This window comes from Phragmites australis, chromosome 9 (genome assembly GCF_958298935.1).
Source record: "Phragmites australis chromosome 9, lpPhrAust1.1, whole genome shotgun sequence".
Lineage (NCBI taxonomy): Eukaryota > Viridiplantae > Streptophyta > Magnoliopsida > Poales > Poaceae > Phragmites > Phragmites australis.
The window spans coordinates 35,720,598-35,740,718 of NC_084929.1; the positions used below are offsets into that span (position 1 = coordinate 35,720,598).

Here is a 20,121-nt window from a genome sequence, read left to right on the forward strand (position 1 = left end):
CGATGGGCAGTCGAGCTGAGGCGGGGGTGGGCGACGCGATGAGGCAACGCGGGGGCAAGGATGGGGGCGGGCTGCCGAGACGGAGGCCGGTGGCACAGGAGCAGATGACTGGTGCGAGATAGGATGGATTGTGCTCATACACGAACCGTATCCGTACCGACTCGTGTCTGAATCGTGCCTAGACCGTGTCTCTATCCGGCCCGATAGACACTGACCAGTTGACCATTTTTAGGATGTATACGCAACATCACGTGAAGATGATATTTTGTAGTACCAGATGCGATTTGTTTCCGTCAACGTTGTCGACGTCAAGAGACAAAGAGCTGCCATCTCGCCGTTGTCCTATCGACACGAGTCAGCCTGCCAGGTGGGCCACGGAAACGGCATTAAAATACTCCAGCAACCCAGCACAACTCCCTTGACCCTTTTCTCGTCCTTGTCTCTGCCTCCACAGTGCACTCACACTGACACGTCCCATCAGCCATGGCTCCGCCGCTCCCTCACCACGTCCTCCTCGTCGCCGTCGCCCTCGTCGCCACCACCATCTCACTCTCGGATGCAGCTGCGGCACAAGTGCTCCCCAAAGAGGCTCTCCCGACCATGTCAGGCTACCTCCCCATCCCGCCCGCCAACGCCTCCCTCTTCTTCGCCTTCTACGAGGCCACCCAGCCGCTCACTTCTTCAGCCGCCACGCCGCTCCTCCTCTGGCTGGAGGGCGGGCCCGGCTGCTCCGCGCTTCTCAGCACCTTCCTCCAGTTCGGCCCCTACTCCGTCCACCGCTCCACCGACGATGACTCCACCTACCTCTCGCCCAACCCATTCGCGTGGAACCGCCGCTTCGGGCTGCTGTTCATCGACAGCCCACTCGGCACCGGTTTCAGCGCCGCGCCGTCCCCCGCTGCCATCCCCACCGACCAGTTCGTCATCGCCAGCCACGTCCTCGCCGCGCTCCAGTCTTTTTTTGCTCTCGAACCGAGCTTCCGTGCACGCCCGCTCTTCCTCGCCGGCGAGAGCTACGCCGGCAAGTTCGTCCCCGTGGCGGGCGCGCACATGCTGGCCGTCAACCCCGAGCTACCGGAGCGCCAGAGGATCAACCTGCGCGGCGTGGCCATCGGCAACGCGCTGGTCCACCCCGTTGCGCAGGTGGCCACGCACGCGGACACGGCCTACTTCCGGGGCCTCATCAATGCGCGGCAGAGGCGAGAGCTCGATGAGCTGCAGGCGGAGGCGGTGGCGCTGACGCGCGCGGAGCACTGGCGCGAGGCGTCGGACGCGCGGGCGCGGGTGCTGTCGTGGCTGCGGAACGCGACGGGGCTCGCCTCGCTGTTCGACGTGGACACGCGGCAGCAGCTCGACCTCGACCTCGGCGTCGCTGCTCTGGGGGAGCTCCTGAACCGTCCCGAGGCGAAGGCGGCGCTGCGCGCTCGTGCCAACGTCGCGTGGGAGCTGTGCGCCGACGCGGTGGTCGTGGCGCTGCACGACGACGTGATGAAGAGCGCGAAGCGCGAGGCGGAGGCGCTGCTGCGGCAGACGCGCGTGCTCCTGTACGAGGGAGTCCGCGACCTCCAGGACGGGGTGGTGGCCGCGGACGCGTGGCTACGGGAGGTGGAGTGGCACGGGCTGGCCGCGTTCCAGAGCGCCGAGCGCGTCGTGTGGCGGACCCGCGGCGACGGAAGCCTCGCGGGCTATGTGCAGCGCCACGGCGCACTGGCGCATGTGGTGGTGCACGGGGCCGGGCACTTCGTGCCGGCGGGTAACGGGCGCGCGGCGCAGGAGATGATCGAGGACTGGGTTCTGGAGACGGGGCTGCTCGGGTGCGGCGGCGACTGCTTCCCGGCGGCTTGACCGTGCTGCATCGGGGCAGCCTGCATCCGATTCCGTGCACGGATTCATTCTCCGGATCGTAGACGTCGCATTACGGTTTGCGTTATTGTCACTGGTTGATATCCATTTACAGTAACACGAGCTCATATCGTTAGAAATGCTTTGTATGCCGCTAAAATAACATTATAAAGGGGACAAAAGTTCTCTTACAAATACCATTATGTCTACAGGAAAGTTTGTTTTGTTCTATTCTAATTAAATTAAGGACGTGACTAAAGAATGCACGTGACATCGATTTTGATAAAAATCTGGTCGGCAGGCTCGACCTCTACCCGCTTCTCTGTTTTTGGCTACTTAGCATCCGAGCTCCGAGATATTATTTTCAGATCCCACTTTAATATGCGGCAAAACCAAACAAAAAAAGGAAAATGCATATGCTATTTTCTTATTCACCTAGCTAAATAAGCATTTTTTGTTAAAAGTTGTAAAGAAAACACAAGAAACTCAGAAACAAGTTGGAACAAATGTATGAGTAAATTAGCATAAATTTAGAGATCATAAAAGCAAATCAAACAAAAAGATTTATTCTGGTTAAAACAATAGAGGCTAGGTTTAAGATTGAAAAAAAGCTAAATTCAACACAACATTTGCACCTAAATAGTTGATTATGAGAAGCGCAATTAAGATAGCTGCAAACAAAATAGAAAAGCAATTTGATGTATTTCGCTTTGCAAAATTGTAGCAGTGTATGGCAGTTTTATAGAACTGCAAACAAACCTGGAAATCAATTTGATTTATTTTTCTTAGAAAATCTGAAACAATATATAGGCAAATTAGTATAAAATGCAAAAACAAATTGTTAGAGCATAGAAGGGAAAAGAACAATCGAGGTTGGTGGCACTCCTACACCCCCGAATCCTATGCTCTGTTTTGGGTAGGTCACCGTGCGAGGCTACAACGGCGACCAGTTCGGGCACCATCAGCCCATCTCAATCTCCTTCCTCAGAGCGCTTCTGCCCGACCTCGCCTTGGCAAATCCTACAGGGAGGGCCATGACCCACTATGGCGAGGGAGGAGGAGAGGGCCCGAGTGTGAGGGAGAGGAGAAGCCTCCCTGCGCAACCACGGCCCCCACCGTCACCTTTATCGCCATCATCGGCGTAGGAACTAACACGAATCGGTCATCGGGCTAAGGCACCTATGATGGGAGGTGGTTGCCACGGGCACCAATAAAGACGGCCGTTGCGAGTATGACCGCTCGTCAGGTGACGCACCTAATCGTTACTGCTGCCGCCAGTCACTTCGAATCATAACTTGGTTTAGCGAGCGCGGAGGCGAGTAGAGCACCAGAGCAAGCGAGCTCACCCCGCTCACTTGCAACGCCTTCCATTCTTCATGGGAGGAAGCAGATTCGTTTCTGTTGAGAAAAAGGGAGAGGACGAGAGGGGGTCATGAAAGAGAGACGTATATGAAAGAGAGAGTATCATAGAATGGAGAATAAGAACAATCACAGAGTGACATGAGTTACACGATAGAAGAAAGTTTTGATCGAGCGGTTGCCGAGACGTGCATGCAAGAACACAAACGCCTGCATGTTTGAAGATTAGACGTTACCTTAAATTAGAAAAAGAAAATACACAGTTTTTTTTTTCCTAAGTCTGTCAGCCCGCGTGCACACCTTTCTTTGTTTCCCTCGGCCGAAAAATAAAAAAATAATAAAACATGTCCCCAGCCCAAACAGAAAGTCCCCTCCCTCTCCGGTACCCCAACCCTAGCCACCAGACGCCGACCCCTGACCGCAGCCGAGCGATCCCCTTCTCCCACCCCGTCGGCCGCCGTCCACCGCGCCGGCCGAACAGGCCTTGATCCAGATGAACACGCCTCCATCCAGATCCAGGTATGCCTGGACGCATCTGTACCTCTTTTCCTTCTCCCGAGGAGTTTATTCCTCTTTTCTTCGTTAGATGCCCTAGCTTGCGTAGAATCCTCCCTTTGATGTGAGCCCTGGAATCCTAATAATTTGTTTCCGGAACGCGAACCAATCCATCCAGTTCGCCGCGGATTCGATTTGTTTTCTGCGTGGTGGAGTAGGTAGTAATTCACATCTGTTGCTTGGTTTATCCGCCGGAACTTCTGGGTTCATCTGAACCCACTTGCCCCGCAGCAAATCCGCTGGTGGTGGTGATCCAAATAGCCATATCTGTTTCACTGATTTAGATAGAGGACTGGTGCTTGGTGGGAATTTAGGTTGTTAATTTGGCGCACCCTCTTATTAAATATTATTGGGCTCCGAAACAGTGCCGCATGATCTATTCTGAATAAATTTGTTGTGCGCCATGTTGATTAATTAGCAGAATCTGATTCCTTTTGATAACAAAATACTGGAGTAGGGTGTCCCTTGTATAAATTTGTTGCCGTTGTGATTCTGTGCGCTAGGTTACCGTTGTGATCCCTGAGTAAGATTTATCTTGATATCTGAATTGTAACTATCACATCCAACTGTGGTCAAGCGGAAGAGCGTTTCACGATCTCACCTTCTAATTTAGCTTTTGATACATGGTTCAAATTTCATCTATGGTACGATGTTTCACCTTTTAATGTAAACTGTATATTATGTATATGCTTATGCATCTTCATTATGTCCACTTGTAAAACCATCAAATATCATCTTAGAAAATTTATGTAGAGTCAAAATCATTATTTTGATGCACTGAAACATACCATTTGAGTGTTCAGAAAAATCTCTGTCTTAGCAGGAGAATTGCTTTTACTCATATGTTGCCAGCAAATTTACTTATCATTATCAACCTTGCTGTCTACTCTATATTATTTCTTTTCTGCACAATTGTCTTTATATTTGGGTTATTTTGTGAAATTGGGATTGAGAGATGGGGGGTTATTCTCCTTTTCTTTTCTCGTTTTGGGACTCTGGATTGTCTGAAGGGCAATGATGGGAGGCTGGGGGGTTTCGGATGGGTACGAGGGATCAAAGAGGCCACGAATGATGATGGAATCGAATCCCTACTTCGCAGTGAACGCAAGGAGTCCGTTGGATGGCTCAAAGAGGGCCTGGATGATGGAACCAGGCCCTCCCTATTTCGGAGCAATGTGCAGCAACGCTGGTGGTGCCAGCGGCGGCTTCTACCAGCCCTTCAGCGGCAACTTAACTGATGCAGGGGTTAGCACTGGCATCCAAAACTTTCCAGGTGTCCGACTGCGAGGTCTCCCTTTTGATTGCAACGACTTTGACATCCGCAAGTTCTTTGTGGGGCTGGACATAGTGGACTGCCTCCTGGTTCACAAGAATGACCGCTTTACTGGTGAGGCTTTTGTCGTCTTCCCGACAGCCATGCAAGCTGAATTTGCGCTGCATCGCAACAGGCAGAACATGGGCAGGAGGTATGTTGAGGTGTTCAGCTGCAAGAAGCAGGAGTACTACAGCGCAATAGCTAATGAGGTGAACCAGGGAGGTTTCTTTGACTCGGAGTATCGTCACTCCCCACCTCCAAGGCCCAAAAAGCCGGCTGAAGACAAGAGCAGCATGGAGTACACTGAGGTGCTTAAGCTCCGTGGGCTTCCCTACTCTGCCACCACCGAGGACATCATCAAGTTCTTCGTGGAGTACGAGCTGACAGAGGAGAATGTGCACATTGTGTACCGCCCCTATGGGAAGGCTACAGGTGAAGCTTTTGTTGAGTTCCCAACAGCTGAAGTTGCAAAGACGGCCATGTGCAAGGATAAGATGACCATCGGGACAAGGTACGTGGAGCTGTTCCCGTCAACCCCGGAGGAGGCCAGCAGGGCGAAATCCCGAGACAGGCAATGAAGAAACTCAATACTCTTGTGTTTGTATGCAGCTGCGTTGAGTTTAGCTTTCACTCTACATGCTTTCCTGTATCGCTGTTAGGTGGTGGTAGTCTGCGTCCTGTTGCTACTGCTCTTGTGGTGACTTATGTGTGAACCGAATTGTAACAGTTTCCCTTAGTCGGATGCACCTGTATGGCATAATCATTGATGGCTTTTACTTCATTTGAGTTGGCATATCCATGTTCTGTTTCTTTTTGGTGATGCTGGGGATGTAATTTTGTCCTCGCACTGAAATAGTTTGGTGAACTTGCCCTGTCGCACAAAAATGGAAGACAAAAACTGTATTGCTGCTACATTGTATGAGAACCAAATGAGTAGAGATATATATCAGTCATTCTAGAAGTGCCCCCATACTATTAATGATTGGGACGAGGCTTCTTTTTCTCTCCCTTTTTTTGGTTGTTTCTTGACGACTCTTGGGATCGGGCTTGGCACCTCGCAGCACTTGTTGCATGTCAGGACGATCACTGACGCGATCCTAATGTGTGTAGCAGGTCTGATGGATGTGCCAGGGCCAAGATGGAAGAAGGGGAAAGACGGCGAGGACTTCGCGGCTTTGGCCGCTGTGAATCCCATGTCGGGTATAGTCGTCCAGCTCCAGGCTTCACTGAGAGCATGCGAATGCGTGGCAGTTTTGTCAGGCTGCAACGGCGTGCTTCACGTTGGGGCGGAGCAGGCCGCGCTCCTGAGCCGCTCAGCGTTCGGGCAGCCCGCGGAGCCGGCGAGCACGGCAGGAGATGCAGCGAAGCAGCGGTTCTCCCACTTCCAGGTAGGCTCCGAGGAGATGCTCTACCCGCTGCACGCTCTCAAGTGCGTCAGCGTCGTCAAGCCGGAGAGGAAGGAGAAGAAGGTGACGATGAACGAGGAGGAGGTGTGGGAGCACCTGAGGTCGGCACGGCCGGCCTTCCCGGAGCTGTACAAGGCGTACTCGCACCTCCGGCGCCGCAACTGGGTCGTCCGCTCAGGATTGCAGTATGGCGCGGACTTCGTGGCGTATCGCCACCACCCCGCGCTTGTCCACTCCGAGTACGCGGTCATCGTGGTCGGTAGCCACCACGGCGACCTGCTCTGCGCGCTCCGGGCGGCCGGCAGCGCAGCCAAGACGTTGCTTGTTCTCACCGTCGTCTGCGGCGGTGGTATGGGCCGGCCGGATTGCTTGCGGGAGCTCGCGGTTCATGAGAGGGTGATCACGAGGTGGGTACTGCAGCAGTGCAGCGAGGAGGACCAATGTGGCAAGGTGGGCGTGACAAGCCCTCAAGACTGAAGAGGAATCGTGCATGGCATCTTGTTCAGTAGATGCAGGTCTTTAATGGGATGGCTGTCCCTGGCTTCCATTTTCAGCAGCGCGCGAAAGAGGGAGCACCTCAATGGCAAGCCGGTCTCACGCGCCTCGCGTTTCCTTGCTCTGCTATCGCTCTGTTCTGCTCAGGTCGCGTCGTGGAGCCGTCCCATTGCTGGAATAACTCTCGTCAGGCTTGTGTTGCCTGGTCGTGGTGGCCTGCCTTCCGGGTGCCTACGTCTCTCGGCTCTCTCTCATCCTCGTCACTCCTGGTTCCCGTCGGTCATAAGGCTCGCCACCGGCGGACGAGGACGGCCGGACTCTCGGTGGTGCGCGGCACCGGCTCTCCAATCACTAGAGCGACGTGCAGAGGAGAGGAGATACCGTTGGTGCGATGCGACACTTCACTCCAGTAATATAATTAAGCAGTTTACTGAAGTGATACTCCATATGTACGCCTAGCCTAGAAAAGTTAGAAATGCTCATGCTCATGCTCATTGGCATTGCCCGTCGCGGAAGGAACGACGAAGTCCAACACGCCGCCGTACGTAGCCAGCGGCGACGAAGCGCGGCGCTCCTGAAGAATTGAAGATGCATCGGCGGGGCAGCCCACTCCCAGTCCCAGGTAAGCTGTTGGGCGGCGGCGAGGTCGGGGCGGAAGCCGAGCTGCTGCAGCGGCGAGTAACGACCGTCGGGCTGCAGCATGAGGCTCACGGGGCTCCGGTGCGTGTGCCACCCTTGGTACGTGGTGATCACCGTGGACGGGTCCTGCTGCGACCGCTCCACCCGCTTCTTCACCCCGCAGCGCGCCGCCGTGCACCGGTAGTAGCTCGTGCAGGCAGGCAGGCACCTTGGGTAGGAGCTGTTCTTGACGGCCTTCTGGCCGTACTTGCGCCGCCGGTAGCCGTCCTCGAGGTGGTCGACTTCGCTCTTGGTCATGAACGCCACGCATGGCTCCCGCGGCTTCTTCTCGCCTCTCTTCTTCCCTTTGCTTCTCCTGAAGAATTAATCAAGTTTTTTTTAGTGGAATTGAATATATAGTTCAAGAGTAAACCTTGTTTGTCGGTCAAGTTAGGTAGCAAGCCCTACGTCCTTATGTTCGCACCGGTGTACAGAAATGATATTTTTGTACAGGAAAATGAAGATCTAACACTTGAAAAGGTTATGAGGCATTGAAGGACAAAAAAATCTGAAATGGGTAAACAGGACCCTAATCCTGCAAGAGGCAGGAGTGATCATGAGAACTCTATTCTAGAATGTTAAAAGGCCTGGATAAACAATCCAAAAGAAAACAAGTTCGAGAGTATATTTCTTAGGAGAGACTTAGATGGTGTGGAGCTAAAAGAGACCATTAAAAATGATTTTACTAGTAAGGAACTAGCTCAAATCTTGGGTCACAATCCTTTTACTTGGCAATGGTTGTCTACTGGGGGCATTCAGGTGGAGTCCTCATGGGTTTGAAGGAGTGGACCACTGAAATGAAGGATTCCCACATCGATAATTGCTCTATTAAGATGATCTTAAGGAATAAAGTCACTAATTTCAAATAGAATCTAATAACTATATATGGCCCTGTGGACCACAACTGGTTTGGCCACCTCCTTCAGGAACTAAGCTCTTAGGGGTTGTTTGGTTTTTGTCTCAACAGGCCAAGCCAAAATTTAGCCAGAGTCCAAATCAGGGCAGTAACAAATTTTAACCGCCAAAATGGCTTTTGGTTTATTCACCTCTCAGCAAAATGAGGCACAGCTGCAGCAAATTCAGATTCAAGGTAACAATTCTCATGTGATTATAACTGATGATTTTACCATGTCTACTCTAGATGAACAAGAACTCTTCAATCTGCTCAAACAAATGAAAAAAATATGCAATACCAGGATCAGATGGCTTCAATGTGACCTTTTACAAAGCAGCTTGGGATTAGATAAAGAAGGATGTAACTGATCTAATCACAAATTTCTATAATACAGGTCAGTCCCCCTCCCCCCTCAATCCTAAATGAAACTCTCATTGTTCTTATTCCTAAGAAAAATACAGCTACTATTCTCCAAGACTACATGCCTATCAGTCTTTGTAATGTTATTTACAAATTAGCTGTTAAATCCCTTGTTGAAAGAGTCAAAGATCTGTTACCTACTTATATTCACTCTTCTCGACATGTTTTCATCCAAGGTAGACACATTTCTAATAATGTCATCCTTGTCCGAGAAATTGTGCACACTTTTAGCCTTAGTAATCGGAATCAGAAAGGTTTCATGATCAAAATTGATCTTGCTAAGGCTTTTGATAGACTTGAATGGCCTTTTCATTATGCAAGCATTGAGATGTCAAGGGTTTCATTATCATTTTATTGATATGATACATGCTTGTATTTCTTCGCCCACTTTTTCTGTCATGATTAATGGTCCAGCTCATAGTCGTTTTCGATCTCAACGAGGTATCCGTCAAGGTTGTCCTCTGTCGTCATACCTTTTTGTTATTGCAATTAATGAACTTCGCATCTATCTTCAGCAGGCCTTACAAAACAACCATCTGATATGCATCTCTCTAGGTCTCATCCACTCATTACTTTTTGCTAATGACCTCATCATTTGTGCCCGTGTAGAAGCTCAAGAGGCTATGAATATAAGGACTATTCTTCAATATTTATGCAATCTCTCAGGTCAGGCTCCTAACTGGAATAAATCTTTCATTCTTTTTAGTAAAAAAAGTATTGTCTTCTATTCAAACAGAGATTCAGTCTATTTCCTCGTCCCTAATATCACTCATACCACCATCCACCTAGTCCATCCTTTAATCCTTACCCATAAGGATAGGAATAAAGCTTACGAGTTCATCTACCATAAATTCAAGAGAAAGCTCACCACTGTCAAAGCAAATAAGTTCGCTCATGCTGGTAGACTCACCTACATAAATTCAATTTTTGCTTCCATTCCTATATACTACATGGCTAATGTTATTTTATTCAAAGCCTTCATTGCCAAGATCACTGCCATTGTGAGGCATTTCTGGTGGGCCGGTGTGCAAGAGGGTAAGATCACCAAACCCATTCCTTTGAGAGCTTGGGATGATCTTTGCCAACCAAACAAATAGAGGAGGATTATGCATTAGAAATCTTGAACAAGTCAACCGCAGCCTCATCATCATATCTGCTTGGATGATTGCCTACAACCAAGATCCTCATCATTCTGCTGTCATCAAAGCAAAGTACTACCCCAACACCTCCTTTTGGAATGCTTCCTCTCATGGAACCAAGTCAGTTTTCTGGTCTTCCATTCAGAGCTCACACATAATTACATTTATCAGATTTCTCAAGGTAATTCTAATATTTGGTCTCAACCTTGGTGTCCTATCTAGCACAACATGCATAGTTTTTTTAAATATCAATACTCAGGGTGAGCATATCCCAAATCAAGTATCTGATGTTTGGCTTCCGAATACTAGAATTTGGAATGAGAATAAGATAGCTCACTTCTTTGGGCAGCAAAATGCACAAATTATTATACAGTACAAGTCTCTTAGCATGAAGGGGAGGACATTCTATGTTGAAAGCTGGCAACATCTGGAATGTGCATAGCAAAAGAAGTATATATGTATCTTGCATATCAAAATATCCTACCCATTCCATAAGAAGGTGAGAGATCACTCCCTCCGCCTATTCTCAATTTGCTAAATCAAATGTGAAAAAAAAAGTTAATACAACCAAGAGTTCAAACCTTTGCTTGGAGATTGCTAAGACAAGCTATAGCTAAGGGGAAAGAACAGGAAGATACTCCACTTATATAGATGAGAAATGCAAAAGGTGTGGTCTCAGAGAATCTGATCACCATCTTTTTTTTCACCTGTAGTTTTTCTAGGGTTGTTTGGTTCATAGCTAACCCCCCTTTGAGATCTGATATTTTGCCAAAAGGAGATGTAGGCATTCAAACTCAGATTACAAACACGTTCCAAACATGTGCTCAAGACATTCAAATCCACAGAGTTTTTACAACTCTATGGTTTATTTGGAAAGCTAGGAATGATCATAGATTTAATAGCAAAGAGTAGACAGTCCATTAGATACATCATCTGACAAATGCAACTATCTAGGCTACAAATCTATTTGCAGATGAGCAACTGGACCAACAACACGCACAAGACCATGAAAGAAGCAGAGAGGAGTGCATGGAGTCACGAGGACTATAGCGCCTGGTGGGAAAGCAGACTAAAGGGTGACACAATCATATAGCAGGCCCATAACAATTTTATCGAGCAGGTCAACAAATTGTTTCAAATATTCGGAGACCGATCAAGCCTTTGCTCCTAGGCTCACGATGCTACTCTGATGCAGCCATGACCTCTTCAGGCAGAAGCACAAGCGATCATATTGGAGGCCAAGGTAATGAAAGCTCTCGACTTCAACCAGGTGATATATATTTCAGACAGCCATATGCTTATAATAACTCTCTAGAAAGAAGACATCATAGCAACATCAAGTCACTAGAATTTGAGACCGATTTTAGCCGACATAATGAACAACAACAAAGAGCTTCAGTTTGAAGTGCGCAAAATCCGAAAAGAATTAAACAAAACACCTCATTGCTTAGCAAGAAAAGTTTGGGAGTTTCCTGATAGGTCTCCTTCAATTTTCAGGTATAACCATGTTTTTCATGATCAACAGTGCATGTTATAGAGACACTGCATTCCTGATAGGTGAGCTTATGTAACCTATGTTTGAAATAAAATCCGCATTTTATTAAAAAAAAATCCTGGAGTAACATGCATGAAGGTCGAGTGCGTCCGGCAGTTTCTATTTCTTTTTTGTTCTGCCGATTGCAGTTTCAAATTTCAAAACAATTAATTAATCATACACGGTGGCCTTGGGGTGAACCGGGTTCCGGTAGGAATTCGTGAGACCCAAATTCGAATTGCTTAAAAGCAAAGCAGAAATATATATTAAAATTAAATAACGAAAACGGAACACTTTTCGGGTACCCCTAAAAAGCCACCGCCTGACCGAAACAAAATCAGGCCGGCCGCTTCTCGCACCGTCGCCGCCGCCGCCTACCCCGCCAAACCTCGCCGTTGGCGTCGGGCACCGCGCGGCGAAGCTGCCGGCGATGGCTGCCGCGCAGAGGGCGCAGACGCTGCGGGACCTCGCGGAGGAGGGGAAGAAGCGGGCCGTCCTGCTCCTCGTCTTCGCCTTCGGGCTCGCTTTCCTCATGGCCCGTGAGTTCTACCGAGCCCTAGTTTAGCAGTTACTAGCTGCTAGCTTCGCTGTCCACTGGGATACTTATCCGTCAGCAATTTTATCGATGCATTTGCTCGGTCGGCAGTGCCGTGATTAGGGTTTATGTTGTTTGCTCCTTCCGGAAATTCTCAATTGGACTTTGGGTTTTCGGTAATTAGACGGCTCATATACACGAGTGTTAATTTTTTGCATCATTTTTCCCGTTTGCGGAGTTATGAAGTTAGTTTGTTCCGGTGGTTTTGTAATCTGATGCGTTTGGCAGTTGTTGATACATTCGACTAGACATGGCTTTGGGTAGGTTGTTTTCATGTTAGATGATTGGTATCTTATTTAGAAAATCAATGATTCTAGTGCTAATTGTTCTCTCAGATGCTTTATCAGTGGTACTCTGTTAATAGTTTGTTGCATACAGTAGAATCTATATTCACAAATGTATGCATATTTTTGCTTAAATGCACAGTATTAATGGTAGCTCGATCTTATTCTAGACTGCATGATAAAGTCTAGGCCCAAGGATGATAAGCAACGAGCATGCTAGTTCGATGGTGGATGCACTTATAGGCAGAAATATGAAATGTGGTTCCATGAAAATTATAGAAGGGCTATGTTTTGACGTTAACCCCCTTATCCAGCAAAATACTGCCTCACTCATATTTCTGCTAAATGACCAATTCCCCCATTGCAGTGACAAGCTCTTCAGTATGGATTAACCTGCCATTTGCCACAGCTCTGATTGCCTTATTTCGCTACATATCACTTGACTATGACCTCCGTAGAAAGAGCACAACCACCACAGATCATGGTGTCATTCGTCCACTTGTCAAAACAAAAAGTACTGAATTAAAGAAAATCCGTCCAACTGAAAAGGATGGAAAATCAGATTGGAGAAGCAAGGTGAATTCACCTCTAGTTGAAGCAGCATTTGAACAGTTCACAAGGCACCTTGCCACTGAGTGGGTAACAGATCTGTGGTACTCCCGTGTAACACCTGACAAGGAAGGTCCAGAGGAACTCATCACCGTAGTTAATACTATCCTCGGAGAGATTTCAGTTAGGGCAAGAAATGTTAACCTTACCAGTCTGCTAACCAGGTAAAAATCTTGTTTTAGCACAGTAGATACATAAACAATGTACCGTTTTCAGAACATTTGATGTCTTATATTAAAACCTTCTCTACCTTTGCCAGGGATCTGGTTGATCTTATATGCAACAATTTGGAGCTTTATCATTTTTGTCAAGCCAAGATTGGAAAAGAGAAGTTTGTTAACCTTCCATCAGAGCGTCGTGATGCTGAACTGAAACTGACCCTTATAGCTGAAAACAAGTTGCATCCTGCCTTATTTTCAGCCAGTGCCGAATACAAGGTAAGATGCACGAACATGGTGAAGCTCTCACCATGTTCCTGCTTAGTAGATGGTGAAACTTTAAGTTCTTACTTTTATTTGGTTCATTTGTTGCCAAACATGCACGATCAGTGGGGGCAATTGACAGGGGTGGAGCTTGGTTATGGCCAGAGTGGGCCACTGCCCCCTTACAATATCACAATCATATAGAAAACAATGTAGTATTTAGGCTATTTTGCTTAGTGTGCTTCAAAATGGCCACCTCTAGATTGTCTAATTCATGAGTCTTCAAGTAGTGACCCTCTCTAAATCTTTGCTAAAGCTGCACCACTAGCAATTGATGTACTACTATGTCTGGTGTTTCGGTTATGTTTCTAAACGTTTGGCTACTATGTTCTTTCTAAACGTTTCCTTTCGTCATTGAAGTACGGGTTCAATATATAAATGAATGTCAAGCATTTCTGGTAATTTCTTACATAAGCAATTTGTGAGATATGGAATTTTACATTTTGCAGCCACGTTTTATTATCACTTCGATAACACAGCTCTTAATCCATGTCTTGATTTAACACTTACATAAGATTGTTGGTGAGTTGATCGTCGTAGTAATATATTTCTTACTCTCATGGCTGTGTATCTGTGTAAGCATCAAAGTTCATCTGATACGTACTAGCATGTGTTTCTTTTTTCTTCCAGGTACTACAAAGCCTTGCTGATGCTTTGATCTCAACCACAGTGAAGCCTCAGGATCTACAGTGCTCTTTCTTCCGATGTACCACCAGAGAACTTCTTGCTTGTGCAGTTTTGAGACCTGTCGTGAACTTAGCAAATCCAAGGTAACTCACACACCTGGTTTATATGATTTTTTTAGTGTCACATATTGGATGTTAAATTTGCAGGTTTATAAATGAAAGGATTGAATCTTTGGCTCTTTCTCGTTACAATAATGCGGAGAAAGGAGTTGCAGAATCCTTGGAGGATGTTACAACTGTTAAGCAAAGGGAACCTCCTATGCCCTCTGCAGATGAATTTTCTGCACTAATAGATGACTCAAGTCCAGGTGTTGAACTCGTTCGATTTCGTCAGGGTCAATCCAAAACTGCATCAGATATACAACCCAGTAAAAGTAAAAATCCAGCTAGTCTAAAACTAGAATCCCCTGATCCTTCTTTGATTAATAATTCGCATCCACTAGAGTCAACCAGTTTACCTTACACTTCCCTTGCTGCTTCAGGTAGTTCGTTACATCCCAAAAATAGTGATAGAGCAGTTACAGATAGTTTTGGGAGAGAGCGTGCACAGCCTTTGGGAATCAGCTCCCAACACAAACATCAAGCTTTAGCACCTGAGCACCTCGAGAATATGTGGACAAAGGGAAAGAATTACAAATCAGAAAAGGCAAATCAAGCACCCATTGGGTCTGCTTCTCTAAGCACCACTTCTTCGGTGCAGCAGTCAGTTCCCTGCAGCACTTCAATTCGTCATCATCCTAGTATTCCTCAAAGGCAAACAGTTTTATCTCATTCTGAGGACCAGCATTTGATAAGACACTCGACTACACCTACATATTCAAATGGCACTAATCACCTGCCAAAAAGCCTATCTGCAGAAATGGCAGAGCATGCCGGCCCAGAAGACTTTGGAGTAGAGAGTGAGAGTTCATACGCCACTGAGGATGATGAAGGCAACAATGTGACTGGACTTGATTCTCCTGTTACCAGAGTTTGGGAAAGCAAAAATAAAGGAAATGCCACCTCGTCGCATATACATCACCCACTTGAATCTTCTGGTTTCCACAAAGCAAAGAAGAATAGAAGTCATGTGGGAAAACTGAAAGTGTCAAGAACTTCTTCAGGAAGAAAAAAGTCAAGGTCAAAGGCTCAAAAGACTCCCATCTGGCAAGAAGTGGAGAGATCCTCTTTCTCGGTTGGGGATGACTTAGACATACTCAATACATCTGCAAATGATTCAAGGACAGATGGACTAGTTGAGGATACTGAGGTGGAAAGTATGTGTAGGATATTTAGCAGTGCCAATGCTTCATCTTTGTCATTGGCATCAACTGACTCTTCTTATTCATCAAATTATTGTGGTGCCAATGTGCTGGAAGACTCTTATTTGAAGTTAAGATGTGAGGTATTGTATTTTCATTTTAATTTACTTCGATCATGATAACTACTGGTGGTACATATCTTTATGAGATATTCTTATTCAGGTGGTAGGAGCTAGCATTGTGAAAAGTGGGTCTGGCATGTTTGCTGTGTATTCTGTTTCCGTGACTGATGCCAATGGTAATAGTTGGTCCATCAAAAGGAGGTGAGTATGCTTTAGTTTTTTCCTGCGTGATGAGCCGCAATAGGTATTTTTCAAATATGCTATTTTTTTAAGTGTATTATTTGCTCTGTGGTTCCTGTGCATTTTAATTAGGTTTCGTCATTTTGAAGAGCTACACCGGCATCTGAAAGAATATGCTCAGTACAATCTTCATGTGCCTCCAAAGCATTTCCTCTCATCAGGTTTAGAGGTTCCTGTTGTTCGAGAGAGATGCAAGCTGCTTGACATATATCTGAAGGTATATTTCTTGTACTATGCTAAGACACTCTAGTTAATTTTCTCTTTCTCCATATTTCACTGAAGCTCAAGTTTGACCACTGAAATTTCAAAACAATAATTCATTTCTTGAGTGGTTGAGGCACTTAGTTCAAGTCATACTTTAAGAACAGCTTTGTTAGGGGCTAACATGGTGCAGAGCATCTTGCAAGAAACATAATTTTTTTTCTTAGTTTTTGCTTTAGGAGTATAAAGGGTTCTGCTCTTCTTAGAATTACTCAAGTCAAGACAGCATGAATGCATACTGATCTTCATTCACAGCTAATTGGCATCTTGATCTGCATTGGCTTTGGCATAATATGTTTTTAGTAAGCATCGTTGGGATTCTCTTTGTCCTGCTGTTGCTATATGGTTGTCTAACCTTGAAGTAAGCATTTTCTGTTTTATCATGTTTGCTGTGCTTCATGATCTGTGATACGGAATCTGCTAATGAAGTTTATCTGTATAGTTAAGAAAAACCTTGCATCATATAACTCTACCTGTTAATTCTACAGAAGCTTCTTCAAATCCCAATTGTTTCAAGCTGTATAGAAGTCTGGGATTTTCTGAGTGTTGATTCACAGGTTAGTTTCCTTATTTAGCTCTTACTAGATCAATGTTTCTGAAACTGGTTTGTAATGACTTGGCTAATGTCCTTATCGCAGACATACATTTTCATGGACTCTCTCTCAGTTATCCAAACATTGTCAGGTGTGTTGTACCCTTGGAGTTGAGTGACTAGATCTTTCAGAATTACTGCATTTTGGCACTATTTAATGCCCGCTTCTGATATCTTGCAGTCAGTTTAGATGAAAGATCAAATGAGAAGAATAGAAAAACATTGAACTCTGCTGAACGGTTGGATGGAAATTTGATGTCTGGAGGTCAATCTTCCCATGGACATAAAGATGATTCCGTGCATAAGGATTGGAACTTCGCTGCCAGTGATGGTTTGAGATTTAGGAAAGGGAATGTGGAAAAGAATTTAGGAACTAGTGCTAGCAACATAGCTGCCAATCTTTATCAAGATAATTCTGGAAGTGACCCAGAGCAGAATGATTACTCATTTTCAATAAATTCGGGAAATCCTAAGAAACCGCTTTCAAGTGAAACCGATGACACATCTCAAATTTTGGTGTCTGATGGATACTCGGTAGCTCCTAATGATGTAAGTTCTTATAAATTCTGTGAACTTTTTACTATTAAGATTCCATATACTTTTTTTTTTGCAATATACTGTTTCTCCTCCTTTTGTCATTGGTTTACTTTAGTAGCCTGCCTGACCGATAACTTCAAACCTACAACATTTCAGTGGATGCCCCCAAATCTTAGTGTCCCCTTGTTTCATCTTGTCGATGTGGTTTTTCAGCTTCAAGATGGAGGCTGGATCAGGTGAGTTAACTCTACACCCATCAGTACGATTTCCTAGCATTTTGCATCTGTAACTCTGATCTGAAGTCCTTATCTTTTTTAGGCGGCAAGCATTTTGGGTTGCAAAACAAATTCTGCAATTGGGAATGGGAGACACTTTTGATGACTGGCTTGTTGAGAAAATCCAGTTACTCAGGAGAGGGAGGATAATTGCTTTCGCAGTTAAGCGTGTTGAACAAGTAAGTCTCAGATGATTTCTTTAGCAAAGGTGGTTCCAACAACCAACGTTTTACAAAGGGACCTATATTCTTTATGTATCTAGGCAGTTTCTCATCGGCTGCCCTTCATCAACAATTTTTTGTGCAGGATTGCCATTTAATTTAGTCTGTTTTTTTTCTGTTTTCACTGTGTACAGATTCTCTGGCCTGATGGAATTTTTATGACAAAACATCCAAAGAGAAAAGCAGCAGCAGTTCCTCCGAATGCTCAGAGCAATGGCATGACCAACTATCTGAGTGATGAACAACGGATAGAGGCTGCCCATCGTGCAAATTTTGTCCGTGAATTAATAATAGGTAAACTTGATGCTTGAGATGTTCTATTGGGTTATTGGGTTAATCATACTACTATCTCTGTTCTTTTTTACCTATCGTTTAGGACATCTGTTCGGTCTCCAATGCATGCCTTTGAGGGTTGCTTTTTCTAAGTATCTGTTATCCAAAGTTATTGAAAACATAATCATTTGAAAGTATTTTCCAATACAAATCTATTAATATCATTTTGATATGATAAATCTTAATATTTGTTTGTATATTAGTGGTCAAAGTTTCTAAAGTTTGACTACACGCCTCCCTAAATGTCATCTGTTTGAGAACGGAGGGAGTACCTTCCTTCTTTAGCTTCCATTGGTTGTTGATCTGATGCTTCCTTCAGTAGTCGTTTTGCTTGAATGATATTTAATTACTCGTTAGTGCAGTCTTCTTAGTTATGTTAGCTTCTTTACCATCTTACTGTTTTTATCTGTGCAGATAAAGCACCATCTGCACTGGTGAGTCTGGTTGGTCGGAAGGAATACGAAAGGTGTGCTCAGGATATTTACTTCTTTCTTCAGGTAAGTATTCTTGGAGGATTGAATTTGTACTGAGTGTGGGTTCCACTAAGATTATTTATATTGGTGGTGCCTAAGGCTATCTGACACTGCAAACCTCTCCGTTTTCCAAAATCATTGCTTAAGCAGCGAAGATAAGCTTTTCCTCAAAAAAGGACAAAAACACACACTAAGCCACCCACCCATTTGGTTGCCTGAAATTCTCAGTCCTGTAAGTTTACCCTTGTGTTAATGGGGAAGTTGCGTATTAGTATGTTCAGCACTAAGTCATACAGCCCCTCAATGACCAACTCAACCAGCTATCACCTATTTTAAGGGTAGTTGATTCAGCCTCCATGTACCCATTCGAGGTTCCTTCAAGCAATCAAACAGCCCCAAGAAATTAGTCAAAACTGTGATACTTTGTTTGCAAATACCTGTTCCGTGGTACATAAATTGTCACTTTCTTAACTTTGACCACTAATAATTACAGAATTATTCAGACTGACCACATGAAAATGATATGAAGATCTATTTGTAAAAATCCTACAGTGATGTTTTATAATGTTTTCCTAGCATACAAATGTAGCATTTTTCTGAGAAGTACAAATGATATAATTAGTGGTAATTAGTTCTCAGGTACTGTAGAAAGTAATAAACATCATACATTTGCGAATCCATAGGAAACAACAGTAAGATAAAAGAAACATCAGCACCAGCTATCTGATCCTTGACTTGTATTTATATTTGGTTTTCCATACAGTCCCCGGTTTGTTTGAAGCAGCTAGCATTTGAACTCCTGGAGCTGCTTGTTCTAGCTGCATTTCCAGAGTTGGATGGCACGGTGAGCAAGTGGCATGAAGATAAGCAGCAGTTGTGCAGTCTTGAATGATCCTCGAATGCTGAATCATTCAGGGAGCAGTGTTCCAAACACGTCTCGTTTTCCCAGAGCGCTGACCAATCTCTCTGTAAATAAGGTGATTATGAAAAGTTCTGCTGTTTGACGTCTCAGTTTAAAGGAGGTGACTTTGAGCAGTGTGAATACGATTAGTAGAGCAACGGGTAGAGAATGGTCCATTTTAACCCTTGGACCGTAGTAGGCTGGTTTTGTTCCCAAGAGACGACTGGTGTCATTCCCCTCTCAAGTGTTTGGTATACGTAATGCAGCCTGAAAGGAAAGAGAATGGTGCAGTATTTTTGCCGTAGCGTAGGAGCTGTACTCTTTTCTTAGCGTCCGTATATATATTTTTTTTGGGTGAAACCGAACTTTTGTAACTGGCTGATGATCAATGAAGATACAAAGATGATGAAAGAAATATCTGTTTGTGGTTGCTAACGGCATCAACTCTATCAGAAGTCATGAATGTTGTTTTTTGTTGTTGCCTTTTTTTTTTTGGAAAGGAAATTGTCGTTGCATTGTTGCTAGACCCATGCCATATGTGCTGCGCTGAGAGTGATATACCAATGCCGGCAATGTTGGAATTTTGATGTCTCTAAAAAGCAGCTCGTGAATGTTACTTCGTTCGAATTTT

The 20,121-nt window shown here is 45.4% G+C and overlaps 4 protein-coding genes across 6 annotated transcripts; all 4 read left to right on the forward strand.

The window, feature by feature from the left end:
• Nucleotides 1-247: 247 nt before the first annotated feature.
• On the forward strand, nt 248-2,113 carry LOC133929923 (serine carboxypeptidase-like 50). Its single transcript, XM_062376678.1, has one exon. The coding sequence runs from the start codon at nt 484-486 to the stop codon at nt 1,843-1,845; it is 1,362 nt and encodes a 453-aa protein (XP_062232662.1). The 5' UTR covers nt 248-483; the 3' UTR covers nt 1,846-2,113.
• A 1,409-nt stretch (nt 2,114-3,522) lies between these two features.
• LOC133929493 (uncharacterized) lies at nt 3,523-5,731 on the forward strand. Of its 2 annotated transcripts, none has more exons than XM_062376263.1 (2): nt 3,523-3,720; nt 4,767-5,731. In XM_062376263.1, the coding sequence occupies exons 1-2, from the start codon at nt 3,695-3,697 to the stop codon at nt 5,647-5,649; spliced, it is 909 nt and encodes a 302-aa protein (XP_062232247.1). In that variant the 5' UTR covers nt 3,523-3,694; the 3' UTR covers nt 5,650-5,731. The 2 variants fall into 2 exon arrangements, with proteins under 2 accessions (XP_062232247.1, XP_062232248.1); XM_062376264.1 differs by having other exon boundaries at nt 4,856-5,731.
• Nucleotides 5,732-5,993: 262 nt separating this feature from the next.
• LOC133929494 (probable tRNA-splicing endonuclease subunit Sen2) lies at nt 5,994-7,535 on the forward strand. The gene has a single exon (XM_062376265.1). It carries the CDS (start codon nt 6,172-6,174, stop codon nt 6,952-6,954), a length of 783 nt encoding a protein of 260 aa, XP_062232249.1. The 5' UTR covers nt 5,994-6,171; the 3' UTR covers nt 6,955-7,535.
• A 4,396-nt stretch (nt 7,536-11,931) lies between these two features.
• LOC133929495 (uncharacterized) lies at nt 11,932-19,905 on the forward strand. Of its 2 annotated transcripts, XM_062376267.1 has the most exons (16): nt 11,932-12,177; nt 12,885-13,290; nt 13,386-13,563; nt 14,239-14,378; nt 14,442-14,668; nt 14,777-15,678; nt 15,758-15,858; nt 15,970-16,114; nt 16,647-16,715; nt 16,797-16,842; nt 16,932-17,299; nt 17,444-17,523; nt 17,606-17,741; nt 17,918-18,077; nt 18,531-18,613; nt 19,353-19,905. In XM_062376267.1, exons 1-16 carry the CDS (start codon nt 12,069-12,071, stop codon nt 19,479-19,481), a joined length of 3,279 nt encoding a protein of 1,092 aa, XP_062232251.1. In that variant the 5' UTR covers nt 11,932-12,068; the 3' UTR covers nt 19,482-19,905. The 2 variants fall into 2 exon arrangements, with proteins under 2 accessions (XP_062232251.1, XP_062232250.1); XM_062376266.1 differs by having other exon boundaries at nt 14,442-15,678.
• The last annotated feature ends 216 nt before the right edge of the window (nt 19,906-20,121 follow it).